The sequence below is a fragment of the Talpa europaea genome, assembly GCF_964194135.1.
Source record: "Talpa europaea genome assembly, chromosome: 12".
Lineage (NCBI taxonomy): Eukaryota > Metazoa > Chordata > Mammalia > Eulipotyphla > Talpidae > Talpa > Talpa europaea.
In genome coordinates this window covers 45,705,327-45,720,669 of record NC_140079.1, presented here as the reverse complement: position 1 = coordinate 45,720,669, position 15,343 = coordinate 45,705,327, and the positions used below count along the sequence as shown (strand labels likewise).

Below are 15,343 nucleotides of genomic sequence, written 5' to 3'. Positions count from 1 at the left end.
TTTTGAGCCACTCAAACTGCCCATTTTCCAGGTAGCATATAGGTCCTCCAAGCATTGTCTGCAGTGGGTCTCAGGGAACACAATCTTCTAGGGGGAAATGGAGGGAGATGTTGTAATCTTGGAGTTAAACCCTACCCCAAGATAAGTATTTGAAAATGTGTTTTATACAGAAAGAGAATATAAATAATTGACACATGTGTATCATTGCTTTGTGTATATATACTGTGTATATTACTGTATACAGTATTGCTTTTTGTATATTATCCATGATATTGAATATATATACTATGTTGCTATAATATATAGTATATAATAATTACTACATATATCATAGTATATGATGTATATCACATGTGTGACATATGTGGAATGCAATATATACTATATATAATATACATTAGTATATAATATATGCTACATATATGTGTGCTGTGTTGCTATATGTGCTATATTATTGATATATGTATGTACTGTATCATTAATATATTATTGATATGTACATATCATTTATATATCCTATATCATTGGCATATGTGCTTGTATTTCCATATGTATATTTACATATATATGTGGATGAAAACATAGTCACAAATTTCTGTTAGACTTAAACGTTAGAGAAATCATACTTCTTAGTTAATGTGATTCCATCAACAATGATTTGCACAATAATGGTAATCTATGTTTAATCCCATTTATCATGTCCCACTGTTCTTCCCTACCTCTTACAGGCCATTCTTCTTTGTTCAATATGTATTCTTCAGTTTGCACAAATTTTTATAAAATATATATTATACATATTTTGACTTCTGTTGACATTATACTATGCTGGCACTTACCTGTTATTTTCTAATTTTTCACCCAACACTACATTTTTAAGAGTGATCCATGTTTTTATGTGAATATGAGGTTTCTTTTTTTCCTAAGTGTTATTAGGAAAAATTCTTGGTGCATGGCCATCACATTTTGCTTCTCCACCCCCCCACCAGAAATGGGGAGTCTCTCAGACTGCCCTTAACTTTCTACCACCACTGACAATGCTGCAGTGAAGATCCCTGATCATGTCCCCTCACTGACTTGTGTGAGGGTTTTGGTCAGACAGAGGTCCAGGAGCAGTGTTGGCAGGATGTAGAGTAAGTGTTCCCTTGACCCTAAAACACCAGATATCTGCTAGAATGAATGTAATCATCTTCACATCTGTTCCAAAACACAACTCTTGCAGCTTTCAAATTTGTTTTACTCTGATAGGTGTAAAATAAATGATACCTCACCATATTTGAAATTTCAGCCTTTCATTGCTAATGAACTACAGCTGACCCTCTTTGTCATTTGCCTATTAGATCTTCTCTTCAGTAAATCCCCATTTTTATCATGATTCTTGTCTTTACTCATTGATTTTAGATATTCCTTGTGAATTCTAGTTATTAGTCTCCTCTCCATGTTTATTTTCAGCTTTCTTGAGGTATGTATAATATACTAATCTCTATATATTTAATGTATACATTTTTACAAGTTGAGACATATGCCTGCATCTGTGATAGCATCACCACAATCAAGGTAATCAACACAACCCATCACTCCCTAAAGATTTTGTGTGTTCCTTGCTGTGTGTGTGTGTGTTAAGAACACTTAACATGAGATCTACCCTCTTAACAAGTGCATTTGCATTTTTACTCAAATGTATTTGACATATAAGTTTAATGTGTACAACATCTTGATCTATTTATATATTGTAATGTGATAGTACCGTATCAAGAGCACCTCTATAGAGTCACATAATTATCAATTCCTTTTTATGGTGAGACTAATTAAAATTTAGCCACTTAGCAAGTTGATTATTATAATACAATACAGTTGTGTATCATTTTGACAAGTTTTATTTCATACCTAATAGGAGAAATTTTTTTAATTTTATTGAGGTAGTATTGGTTTACAACTATATGTGATATAGGCTGACACCTCTTCAGACGTAGGTCTCCACACCACACCCACCACCAAGACACCCAGAGTCCTACACTACAGCCCATTGTCCTCTTTCCATACTTTGCTCTCCTTCTCCCCCTCTGGTAGGTTGTTCCTTTGAGTTCTTCCTTGTTTCTTGATGTGAGCCTGTATTGCTATATATTTTAATCTTATAACTGCTTTTGCTGCACCCCATACATTCTGGAAAGTGGTGTCCTCCTTGTTGTTCAACTCAAAGTATTTTTTAATTTCTTCTTTGATCTCCTCATTAGTCCAGTGGTCTTCCAGTGGTCTTCTTCTCCATGAGGTGGGTGGGTTCATTGCTTTGTTTTCATGATTTATTTCTAGTTGATGCCTTTATGATCAGAGTTTAGTTGGAATGATTTTGATCTTAATGTATCTGATGTTTGTCTTGTGACCAAATATGTAATCAATTCTGGATAATGATCCATGCACACTTGAGAAAAATGTGCACTCAGATTATTATTTTGTCTGTTAAGTCCATGAGGTCTAGGTCTTTATTTAGGGCTCTAGTGTCGTTGCTTATTTTTTGTCTTGTTGATCTGTGTACTGGTGAGAGTGGGGTGTTGAAGTCTCCCAATATGTATGTGTTTTCTCTACTGTTTGTTTTCAGAGCTGATAATTGTCTGATATATTTTGGTGCTCCTTCATTTGAGGAGTATATGTTGATGAGTGTTATGTCTAACTGATATATTGTCCCCTTAATCACGATATAGTTACCATCTATGTCTCTTTTTGCCTTTTTTTTTTTAGCTTGAAGTCTGTTTTATCTGATAAGTATATCTGTCCCTGCCTAGTTTTTTGGTCCATTTGTTTGAAGACTTGTTTTCTAGCCTCTTACTTTCTTTTTTTTTAAAAGATTTATTTAAGAGCTGGGGTACAGGCTAGAGGCATGGGAGGGTGAGAGAATCTACCAGAGACAGAGTAGGGAGCAGAACAGGCTGGTGGACTGAAAACACTGCTGAGGGGAGCAGCAGGCAAGAAAGGAGAGGTCTGCCATGCCATGTGGGTATCTCCTTGGCTGGCCGAGAATCAAACCCACACTGCAGAGGCTGTGGACAGCTTCACTGTGCTGCGCTCAACCCACTGCACCACCAGGGAGGTCCTAGCCTTTTACTTACAATCTATGTTATTCTTTTGCCCAAAAATAGATTACTGGATCAAGATGGGGTGTGTATATATACAATGAAAAACTATTCAGCAATCAACAGATAAACTCATGCTATTCCCAGTAACATGGAGGGAGCTAGAAGGGATGATGCTCAGTGAAATAAGCTAGGAGGAAAAGGAAAGATATTGAATGGTTTCACTTATAGAAGGAAAATAGGGGAACCAAAAAAGGGATCAGAAAAAAATAACAATAATAATAATAATAATAAAACAAAACTAGCAGGCAACCATGGAAGGGGAGGAAAATGGATCAGGGCAGGGAAGAGAAGACCACAAGGGACTATGGCGATGGTTCATGAGTAAACTGGTGGTGGGAATTTTACGGGAAATAAACAATGAAGCAAAGATACAAATAAAAGTAATAATCATTACAATAGTTATTATTATTTACTGAGTTTTTATCAAGTGCTGAGCACTTTAATGCATTATATTATTCAAACTTCAAGCAGCTCTGTGACAGATACAAATGTCATGCATATCATTTTGCAGAGGGACTACCCAATCTTGAAGGTAAAGGAGACCTCCAAGTCCTGCAGGACTTACTAGAGAGCTGAGGTTCTTGCCCACTGGGCCTTCTTCCCTCTCTCCCTCTACAGGTTTGATAATCATGCCAGGGCTAAACTACACCTCTGTGTCTGAATTCATCCTCATCGGTTTCTCCACCTTCCCCCAACTTCAGCTGATGTTCTTCTTACTGTTCTTGTTCATGTATCTGTTCACACTGCTGGGGAACCTACTCATCATGACCACCGTCTGGAGAGAGCACAGCCTTCACACACCCATGTACCTCTTTCTGTGTGCCCTCTCCATCTCTGAGATCTTCTACATCTTTGCCATCATCCCACGCATGTTGGCTGACTTGCTCTCCACCCAGCACTCCATTGCCTACAGGGCCTGTGCCAGCCAGATGTTCTTCTCCTTCACATTTGGCTTCACACACTCCTTCCTACTCACTGTCATGGGCTATGACCGCTACGTGGCCATCTGCCACCCCCTGCGATACAACGTGCTCATGAGCCCCCATGGGTGTGCCTGTCTTGTATCCTGGTCCTGGGCTGGTGGTTCCATCATGGGACTGGTGGTGACAACATCTATTTTCCACCTTAACTTCTGTGGACCTAATGAGGTCCACCATTTCTTCTGCCATATGCCGCCCCTAGTGAAGTTGGCCTGTGGAGACAATGTTTCCTTGGTGGCTATGGGTGTGGGTCTGGTGTGCATCATGGCCCTAATGTGCTGTTTCCTCCTCATCCTCCTCTCTTATGCCTTCATTGTGGCAGCCATCTTAAGGATCCCTTCAGCTGAGGGTCGACACAAGGCCTTCTCCACCTGTGCATCCCACCTGACTGTGGTGGTCGTGCACTATGGTTTTGCCTCTGTCATCTACCTAAAACCCAAGGGCCCCCACTCTCTGGAGGGAGACACTCTGATGGGCTTCACCTATACAGTTCTCACGCCCTTCCTCAGCCCCATCATCTTCAGCCTCAGGAACAAGGAGCTGAAGAATGCTATGAAAAAGACTTTCCTCAGCAAACTTTTTCTTCAGAACTCCTGACATGGACAGCTTTGTGTAAACTGGACTCATTTCAGTTTTCCATCTGGAAAATGGGAATACTCAGCTTTGCTGGTAGCAATTTCTGTGTGTAAATCCCTTCCTTTCCCCTGAGAAAATGCTCTGTAAATTCTAGGTATTTGTTTTTCTCTCCTTTCTCCTGTCTGGTTGACTTCATTCTTCCTCATGTCACTGGGTTCACAACATCCCCAAAATGACATCCCCCTCAAGTGTCAGCTTCTCATGTATCTCACACCTGAGGGTGGTCTGATGGAGGGGCTACCCATGTTGCTGACTTAGGAAACTGTGTGCATGATTCATCTTGAATGTGTGAATGAATGATGCTTGCTTCACCCAAAGAACAATAACATGAACAGCCACTAGGATTTACCAAACATGCCTGCAACTTACCAAACACCATATCCTGTGCTTCAGACTTGTCATCTCTCTTATTATGACTATTGTGTTGAGGAAAGGGAAGCATTTTTGGTGAAAACAATGAGTTTTCGTATTCTACCCTTCACACTTCTTCACTGAACTGAATGATAAGTTTAAGGAGGCAGACTGTAGGAAGAGACAGGGGCTTGGATTGCATCTCCTTGCAAGAAAAGAAATGTGTGGAGAGAGGTGGCAAGATCCAGAAGTGGATGAGAGAGTGGTGGTTGGGTTGAGAGAAAGGGAAAGAACAGGAGAAAAAGCAGATTGCTGGAAGCTGACCAGGAACAAGAGAGGTAATAGACCCAGTGAATGGTGAAAAAATTCAAGGAAAGAGCAGAAACATATTTAAATAGAAATTTTATAAGGTTTATAAAGATGCCATGTGCATCTTATTTCATCCGTCTGCCTGCTCTATTCCCCGCTCCGTCTCTGGTGAATCCAGAGTGAATCCAGAGGCACTCCATAGAGTGCCTGATACAAATCCCCTTCCCTGCATCCCCTGAAATCCTCAATCAAAGCTGATTTCTTTTCCATTCATTGTGGAGTCAGATACTTCATGACCTGGTGCATGGCAGGGATGATGCTTCCTGAGCTTCAAGGGAGGTAATCAGGTGGAGTCAGCAGCCCCTTTCATTACACCCACTTTGTTGGGGTTTTTTTTTTAGATTGATTTATTTATTTATACAAGAACCGGGCTACAGTCCAGATGCATGGGAGGGTGAGAGGATTCACCAGAGACAGAGCGGGGAATAGAGCAGGCAGACGAATGAAATATACTGCTGAGGGGAGCAAGGGCACAACAGGAGACAGGTCTGCCATGCCATGTGGGACCCTCACTGGCCGGCTGCCAGGATGGAACCGGTGCTGCAGAGGCTGCGGACAGCTTCACAGCGCTGCGCTCAAACCCCTGCGCCACCAGGGGAGGCCTTCATTACACCCATTTTGAATGAGGAAATGGACACAGTTGGTTTAGGACTTCCCCAAGGTCACAAAATCACATGGTGCAGAGACAAGCTGACTCTGAAGTGAATCTCCAACATGGAGGCAAAGCAGGATCACTGCTTGACATCACAGCTATGGCCCCCAAGTCAGATGTCAGGTTCATCCAGTCTGGGAAGGTCCTACAAGCTGCATTTCTAACAAAGTTTTGGTGGGTTAGGGATGACACTTTGGGAACCACTGCTCTGCAGAATCTGAGAAGGGATTGGGAAACCCTGATCTACAGACAGGGGATATTTGAGTTAGAGCTAGAAATAATGTCCTTTCTCTCTCTCTCCCCTCCCTCCCTTCTTTACCACACCATTCCCAATTGCCTCCCTCCCTTCATTCTTCATTCCTCCCTTCCTAGTTAATAATTATACTGAGACAGCCTCCAAATTTTTAGTATTTATCATCAATAGATATGGTGTTTAAAAAACAGCCTATTGGGCCTCCCCGGTGGCGCAGCGGTTGAGCGCTGGGTTGCGAAGCTGCCCGCAGCCTCTGCAGTGCTGGTTCGATCCCCGGCTGCTCCCCGGCCACCATAGGAGGGTCCCACATGGCGCGCAGACCTCTCCTGCCGCCCGCTGCTCCCCTCAGCAGTGTACTTCGGTCCTTCTGCCTGCTCTGCTCCCCGCTCTGGCTCTGGTGAATTCTCTCACCCTCCCGCGCTTCTGACTGTACCCAGAGTGTATAAATAAATAAATAAATATTTAATTTATAAATAAATAAATAAATAAAATAAAAAACAGCCTATTGAGATATAATCCCCTCAAGGTGCATCCATGTTTTCGAAAATTACAAAATTTCATCTTTTTTCATGGCTGAGTGTGTCCCATTGTGTATATACACATCTTCAAGCCCATTCATCTTGAGTTGTTTCCATACTTGGCTATTGTGAATACTGCACAATGAACACGTGGTGCATAGATCTTTTTGAATTAGTGTCTTCATAGTCTTCAGGTGGGAACACTAGATCGTATAGTAGTTCTAGCTTTCATTTTTTTTTTGAGTAATCTCCATACTGTTTTATATAGTGACTCCACCAATTTATATTCCCTCCAGCAGTGTATGAAGCCTCCTTTTTCAACACATTCCTTCCATTTCTTTTTTTTTTTTTAATAGAGGCATGCTTTATTTATTTGTTTGCTGGCTTGTTTGTTTGTTTTGTTTATACATGCACTGGGTACAGTCAGAAGCGCAGGAGGGTGAGAGAATTCACCAGAGCCAGAGCGGGGAGCAGAGCAGGCAGAAGGACCGAAGTACACTGCTGAGGGGAGCAGCGGGCGGCAGGAGAGGTCTGTGCGCCATGTGGGACCCTCCTCCGGTGGCCGGGGAGCAGCCGGGGATGGAACCGGCGCCGCAGAGGCCGCGGGCAGCTTCGCAACCCAGCGCTCAACCGCTGCGCCACCGGGGAGGCCCATCCTTCCATTTCTTGACTTGCTTATTAATCTTTCAGTGGTTCACATGTCTATGTAACTTTGGGGTAGCACTTTTCTCCTCCAGAGGTGCACATGCTTCACTCACCCTTCCCCAAGCTTCCCATGGCAATGCCCATCCCCTTCTTTCCCTCAGCTCCTCCTTCCCTTCTGTTTCCTCTGGTAACCAGCATATTTTTCACTAAGTCTAAGATTAGTTTTGCAGTGCATTCCCAGCACATGCTTTTTGGTTCTTTATATTTCACAGATAAGTGAAACTATCTGATATCTGTCTTTCATTTTCTGACTTATTTCCTTTAGCATAGTCACCTCGAGCTCCATCCATTTTGTCCCCAAAGGCACTATTTCATCTTTTCTAATGCTGAGTAGTATACATTGATACACACTCTACAATTTCTTTACCTGTTCATCCGTTGTCAAGTAATTAGTTTGTTTCCACGATTTGTCGATTATGGAGTGTTCTATGAACATAGGAGCGCTGAAATCTTTTCATATTCAAGTTTTCATATTATTGGGTAAATACCTGGCAGAGGTATGACTGGAAACACCAAGTGAGAGAAATGGGGAGACATTTTAAGTTGGACAAACCTGGCTGTACCATTTGTGTGTGTGGGCTTTTGATAGGATAAGAGTGCCCTGTTTTTAAAAAAAAAAAAAATAGTTTAGGGCCTCCCTGGTGGTACAGGGGGGTAGGGCACAACCTATGGGGCTGTCCACAGTCGCTGTGGCATGAGTTCGATCCCCGGACAGGGAGCTACCCACATGGCGCAGCAGACCTCTCTTGGCTCACCCACAGCTCTCCTCGGCAGTGCACTTCGTTAATCTGCCTGTTTTGTTCCCCGCTCTGTCTCTGGTGGGTCCTGTCACCCACCACACCTCTGGCCTGTATCCCAGCTCTTGTATGCATAAATAAATGAATCTTTAAAAAAAAATGAATAGAGTGCCCTGTTTGCCCTAAAAAAAATTTTAACATGGAAATACCACTATATTTTTTAATAAATTTTATTTTTATATTCCCCATACAATTGCAACCCCTTATTTTGACCCCAATCCCTCCCTGCCCCGCCCCTCACCCCCCATAGAGTGTCTCTGGTTCATAGTTTTTTGTTGATTTTGATTTTCACTTTCTTATAGCTATTCTTTTTCCTGGTCCCTTATTTAAGTTTTCTAGATTCCTGCTATGAGTGAGACCATCCGGTATTTTTCTTTTTCTTTCTGGCTTATTTCGCTGAGCATGATCCCTTCCAGGGCCATCCATGTTGCTGCAAATTGCATGTGTTTATCTTTTTTGAATGCTGAGTAATATTCCATGGTATATATGGACCACATCTTCTTGATGCAGTCATCTATTTTTGGGCATTTGGGTTGTTTCCAAAGCTTAGCTATTGTAAACAGTGCTGCTACAAACATAGGCGTGCAGGTGCTCTTTGGAATTGATGTTTCTGTGTCCTTTGGGCAAATACCTAGGAGTGGAATTGCTGGATCATATGGAAGCTCTATCTTTAGTAGGTCCAGAAATCTCCACACAGATCCATAGTGGTTGGAACAGTTTGCAGTCCCACCAACAGTGCAGGAGAGTTCCTTTTTCTCCACACCCTTGCCAACATTTGTTGTTGCTAGTTTTTTTAATATGTGCCATTCTCACTGGTATTAGATGGTATCTCATGGTAGTTTTGATTTGCATTTCCCTGATTACAAGTGATGTTGAACATTTTTTCATATGCCTGTTGGCTATTTGCATTTCCTCTTCAGAGAAATTTCTTTTTAGTTCTTCTGCCCATTTTTTGACTGGATTATTTTCTTTGTTGTTGTTGAGTCTCATCAGCTCTTTGCAGATTTTTGTGATCAGTCCTTTATCATTAGTGTTGGGTGCAAAAATGTTCTCCCAGTTGGTGGGGTTTCTCTTTGTTTTTGTTATTGTCTCTTTTGCTGTGCAGAAGCTCTTTAATTTGATGTAGTCCCAGCTGTTTATCTTTGCCTTCACTATCACTGCTTTTGGTGATGTGTCTGTAAAGATGTCTTTGATGTGCAAATCACGTAGTGTTTCGCCTATATTTCCTTCTATGTATTTTATGGTTTCAGGTCTATATGTCTAGTTCTTTAATCCATTTTGAGTTGATTTTTGTGTATGGTGTGAGGTAGTGGTCAAGCTTCATTCAATTTTTAACTCCCTTAAAGCCAGGTTCCTGGATTACATTGAGAGGATTCAACGTAGTTAACTAGCAATGTCTGGGGACATCCTTGCCTCTCCTCTAACATGTGATGGGGTCACACATGATGAGAACTGCTCTCTTGGAGCAAATTTGAATGACATTTAAGGACCAGACCAGTCCTAGGGTGCAACAGCATTCATTAGCAGACCATGGATCTGAAGATAGCTCAGAATATACTGGTTGTCTGGCAGAAGGCTCCCGGAGGAGCCAGAGGTCAGCTGGGAAGTTTGCCCATGCCAGCCCCCTTCAGTCAGCAGTCTGAACCCAGAGGGGGACCGGGCACCCATGGCCGGGGCAGACCGGGCGCGTGGAAGAGTGTGCCTGTCTCCAAACTGCCATTTTAGAACAGGGACATTTCTTCAAACAAGACTGCTTGAATCTGGCAGAAGGCTCCCCCTGGAGCCAGAGGGAGAAGGTTCCCTGCACAGTCAGAGGTGAGCTGAAGGCCTCCACAAGCCTGGTCCCACCTGGCAGGAAGTTGGAGCCCAGAGGAGAATCCAGAGATTTGGAACCCAGAGTGCAATCCAGCTGCCCCACCTGCAGGGAAGACTGTGGGACTTCAAGATGCACATTTGTAACTGAACACAGAAGGAGGAGAGATTCTGTGACAGTGACCATTAACATACTCAAAGTACCACTGCCTCATTGGACTTCTGGCATAACAGTTTTTGACTAGTTTGGATTGCCAGTTTCCGAAACTCCCGAAAGAATATACCAAAAAGAACCAGCCAATACCAGCGGCACAGTGTCCCAACGCATAAAGCAAATTAGAAGACAGACAGCAGGGAAAAGAAAAACTACAAGCAAAGTAGCAACAAATCAGAAGAAAGACACACCACAAAAAAACAAACCACCCACCAGCTTGCAACTACGGTGACTTGGAAGAAATTCTGAGCCTTCCAGAAAAAGAATTTAAAATTGCTATGATGGAAAAACTGATAGAAGTCATTAAGGAAAACAACACTCAGAAGAATGAAATTGAGTCCCGAAAGAGGGGAGCCATTAAGGAAAACAATGCTCAGAAGAATGAAATTGAGTCACTAAAGAGGGAAGTAAAAGAAATGCAGGAGATCAAAGAATTAATGGAGACGCTAAAGAACTCTGGGAAAAGCAATGAAAACAGAATAGATGAAATGGAAGAACGAATAAGAACTCTTGAAGACACAGAAATAAAAAGAACCAAAACAGAAAAGGAAAGAGAAGTATGAAGGAAAAAGAACGAAGAAAGACTTCGGGAACTATCTGACTCTATGAGGAAAGGAAATATAAGAGTTATAGGAATCGCAGAAGGAGAGGAGAGAGATGTAGGAACAGAGAAAATATTCAAAGAGATAATTGAAGAGAACTTCCCAAATGTGAAGAAGGAGCTGAAAATTGATATACAAGAAGCAAGAAGAACACCAAACTTCCATGATGAAAGGAAAAAATACAGCAAGACATATAATAGTAAAGCTCCCGAGAATCCAGGACAAGGAAAAAATAATGAAGCTGACAAGAGGGAAGAAACAGATAACATTCAAAGGAAAACCAATCAGGCTGACATCAGACTTCTCTGAAGAAACACTACGGACAAGGAGAGAGTGGAGGGACATAGTCAACAGACTCCAAGAAAACAGATGCCAACCAAGAATACTCTATCCCGCAAAGCTCTCCTTCTTCTTTGAAGAAAGAATAAGGACCTTCCCAGACAAAAAGAAACTCCAGAATATCATTACGACTAAACCCCCACTCCAAAAACTACTACAAGGAATCCTAAAGCCAGAACCTCAGAGGGACGAATAACAATGAAAGAAGGCCCAAAAAAAAAGGTTATTAAAAGAATAAATAAATAAAATCAAAGGAAAGACAAACACAATGGCAAATACAAATGCTAACATATCAATATTAACTCTAAATGTAAATGAACTAAACTTTTCAATAAAAAGACACAGAGTCTCAGGCTGGATCAAGACAAAACCCAACCTTTTGCTGTCTCCAAGAAACACATTTAGCTACAAAAGATAAAAATAGGCTTAAAGTTAAAGGATGGAAAACAATCCTACAAGCAAATGGACCAAAAAAGAAAGCAGGAACAGCTATACTTATATCAGATAAAAGAGATTTCAAACTCAGAAGGGTAAAAAGAGACCCCAAAGGTACCTACATTATGATCAAGGAGACAATACTTCAATAAGAAATGACACTCATTAACATATATTCACCAAACGAAGGAGCACCAAAATATATCAGAAAACTCTTATCATCTTAGAAAACAGACATCAGAGAAAACACATACGTAGTGGGAGACTTCAACACACCACTATCAACAATGGATAGATCAATGAGACAAAAAATAAGTAAAGACACTAAAGCTCTAAATAAGGATATAGAGTGCTTGGGATTAACAGACGTCTACAGAACACTAAACCCCAAAAAATCTGAGTACACATTTTTCTCAAGCGCACACGGATCATTCTCCAGGATCAATCACATTCTGGGGCACAAGACAAACATCAACAGATACAACAAGATTGAAATCATACCAACCATCTTTTCTGACTATGAAGGCATCAAACTAGAAATAAACCATGAAAAGAAGTCAAGGAAATTTCCTACCTCATGGAGATTAAAAACCACACTACTGGAAGACCACTGGACTAACGAGGAGATCAAAGAAGAAATTTAAAAATTCTTTGAATTGAATGACAAGGAGGACACCAATTTCCTAAATGTGTGGGATGCAGCAAAAGCAGTAATAAAAGGAAAATATATAGCAATAGATGCTCACATTAAGAAACAAGAAAGAACTCAAAGAAACAACCTAATCTCCAAGCTCAAAGATCTAGAAAAAGAACAAAAAAAAAAAACCAGTAGGAGAAAAGAAATAATAAAAACCAAAGCAGAAATAAATGAAACTGAAACTAAAAAAATAATCCAAAAGATCAATGAAACTAAGAGCTGGTACTTCGAAAAATCAATAAAATAGACAAACCCCTAACCAGGCTCACAAAGGAAAAAAGGGAGAAAGCACAAATAAACAGGATCATAAATGAAAGAGGAGAAATCACAATGGACACAACAGAAATCAAAAGAATAATCAGAAACTACTGATTAACTATAAACAGTTATATGGAAACAAGATCAACAATCTAGAGGAGATGGACAAATTCCTACAACTCTACAATCACCCAAAGCTAGATAAAGAAGAAATAGAACACCTAAACAGACCAATTACAAGCAGCGAAATTGAAATGGTAATCAAAAACCTCCCCAAAAACAAAAGCCCAGGACCTGATGGATTTACAAATGAATTCTACAAAACATTCAGAAACAAATTAGTGCCTATCCTTAACAAACTCTTCCAAAAAATTGAGAAGTAAGGGATAATACCAAACACGTTCTATGAAGCCAACATTACACTAATACCAAAACTGAACAAGGACAACACAAAAAAAGAAAACTACAGGCCTATCTCCCTAATGAACACTGATGCAAAAATCCTCAATAAAATTTTAGCTATCAGAATCCAAAAATGTATCCATAATTCACCACGACCAAGTAGGATTCATGCCAGGGACACAAGGATGGTTCAGCATCTGAAAATAAATCAACGTTATCCAACACATCAACAAAAAGAAATATAAAAACCAAATGATATCATCAATAGATGCTGAGAAAGGTTTCGACAAAGTGCAACACCCATTCATGATAAAAGCCCTTGAAATTCTTGGTATAAAAGGAACATGCCTCAACATCATAAAGGCCATCTATGACAAGCCAACAGCCAGTATCATCCTCAATGGTGAAAAGCTGAAAGCAATTCCATTAAAATCTGGAACAAGACAAGGATGTCCACTCTCACCAAGCTTTTCAATATAATACTGGAAGTCCTAGCCAGAGCAATAAGACAAGAGAAAGACATACAAGGAATCCAAATAGGAAAAGAAGTCAAACTATCACTATTTGCAGATGATACGATAATATACAGATAGAACCCCAAATCCACAGAAAAATTAATTCAACTCATCAATTAGTTCAGTAAAGTGGCAGGATACAAAATCAACACTCAAAAATCAGTAGTCTTCCTATACACCAACAAAAAATCTGAAGAAGAAGAAATAAAAAAAAATATCCTTTTACTATCAAAACCAAAAAAAAAATCAAATGTTTGGGAATAAATCTAACAAAAGAGGTAAAGGACCTATACAAAGAAAACTATAAAACACTGTTAAAAGAAATAGAAGAACACACAAAGAAATGGAAAGATATCCCCTGCTCATGGATTGGAAGAATAAGCATTATTAAAATGGCCATCCTACCAAAAGCAATATACAGATTCAATGCTATTCCAATAAACATTTCAATGTCATTCTTCAAAGAAATAGAACAATTATTGATGAAATTCATATGGAATCACCAAAAACCCCGAATAGCCAAAGCTCTACTGAAAAAAAAGAAGGGAATGGAGGCATCACACGCCCAGACTTCAAACTATACTTCAAAGCCATAATAATCAGAACTGCATGGTATTGAAACACGAACAGACACACAAACCAATGGAATCGAATAGAAAATCCAGAAATAAACCCGCAGATTTATGGTCAACTAATCTTTGACAAAGGAGCAAAGACTATGCATTGGAGCAAAGAAAGTTTGTTCAATAAATGGTGCTGGGAAAACTGGGTCATAACATGCAAAAGAATGAAGCTTGACTACTACCTAACACCATGTACAAAAACCAACTCAAATGGATTAAAGAACTAGACATAAGACCTGAAACCATAAAATACATAGAAGGAAATATAGGCAAAACACTACATGATATGCACATCAAAGACATCTTTACAGACACATCACCCAAAGCAGTGATAGTGAAGGCAAACACAAACAGCTGGGACTACATCAAATTAAAGAGCTTCTGCACAGCAAAAGGGACAATAAGAAAAACAAAGAGAAACCCCACCAACTGGGAGAACATTTTTGCACCCAACACTAATGATAAAGGACTGATCACAAACATCTACAAAGAGCTGATGAGACTCAACAACAAAGAAAATAATCCAGTCAAGAAATGGGCAGAAGAACTAAAAAGAAATTTCTCTGAAGAGGAAATGCAAATGGCAAACAGGCATATGAAAAAATGTTCAACATCACTTGTAATTAGGGAAATGCAAATCAAAACTACCATGAGATACCATCTCACACCAGTGAGAATGGCACATATTTTTTTTTTATAGAGGCATGTTTTATTTATTTATTTATTTATTTGTTTGTTTGTTTGTTTGTTTTTTCATGCACTGGGTACAGTCAGAAGCGCGGGAGGTGAGAGAATTCACCAGAGCCAAAAGAGGGAGCAGAGCAGGCAGAAGGACCGAAGTACACTGCTGAGGGGAGCAGCGGGCGGCAGGAGAGGTCTGCGCACCATGTGGGACCCTCCTCCGGTGGCCGGGGAGCAGCCGGGGATCGAACCGGCGCCCCAGAGGCTGCGGGCAGCTTCGCAACCCAGCGCTCAACCACTGCGCCACCGGGGAGGCCCAGAGAATGGCACATATTAAGAAAACTAGCAACAACAAATGTTGGCGAGGTTGTGGAGA

The 15,343-nt window shown here is 40.6% G+C and overlaps 1 protein-coding gene across 1 annotated transcript; it reads left to right on the top strand.

The window, feature by feature from the left end:
- Window positions 1-3,757: 3,757 nt before the first annotated feature.
- Window positions 3,758-4,705, top strand: LOC311182378 (olfactory receptor 10H2-like; the record flags this gene model as incomplete). Its single annotated transcript, XM_084251118.1, has 1 exon — window positions 3,758-4,705. The coding sequence occupies one exon, from the start codon at window positions 3,758-3,760 to the stop codon at window positions 4,703-4,705; it is 948 nt and encodes a 315-aa protein (XP_084107244.1).
- Window positions 4,706-15,343: the final 10,638 nt, after the last annotated feature.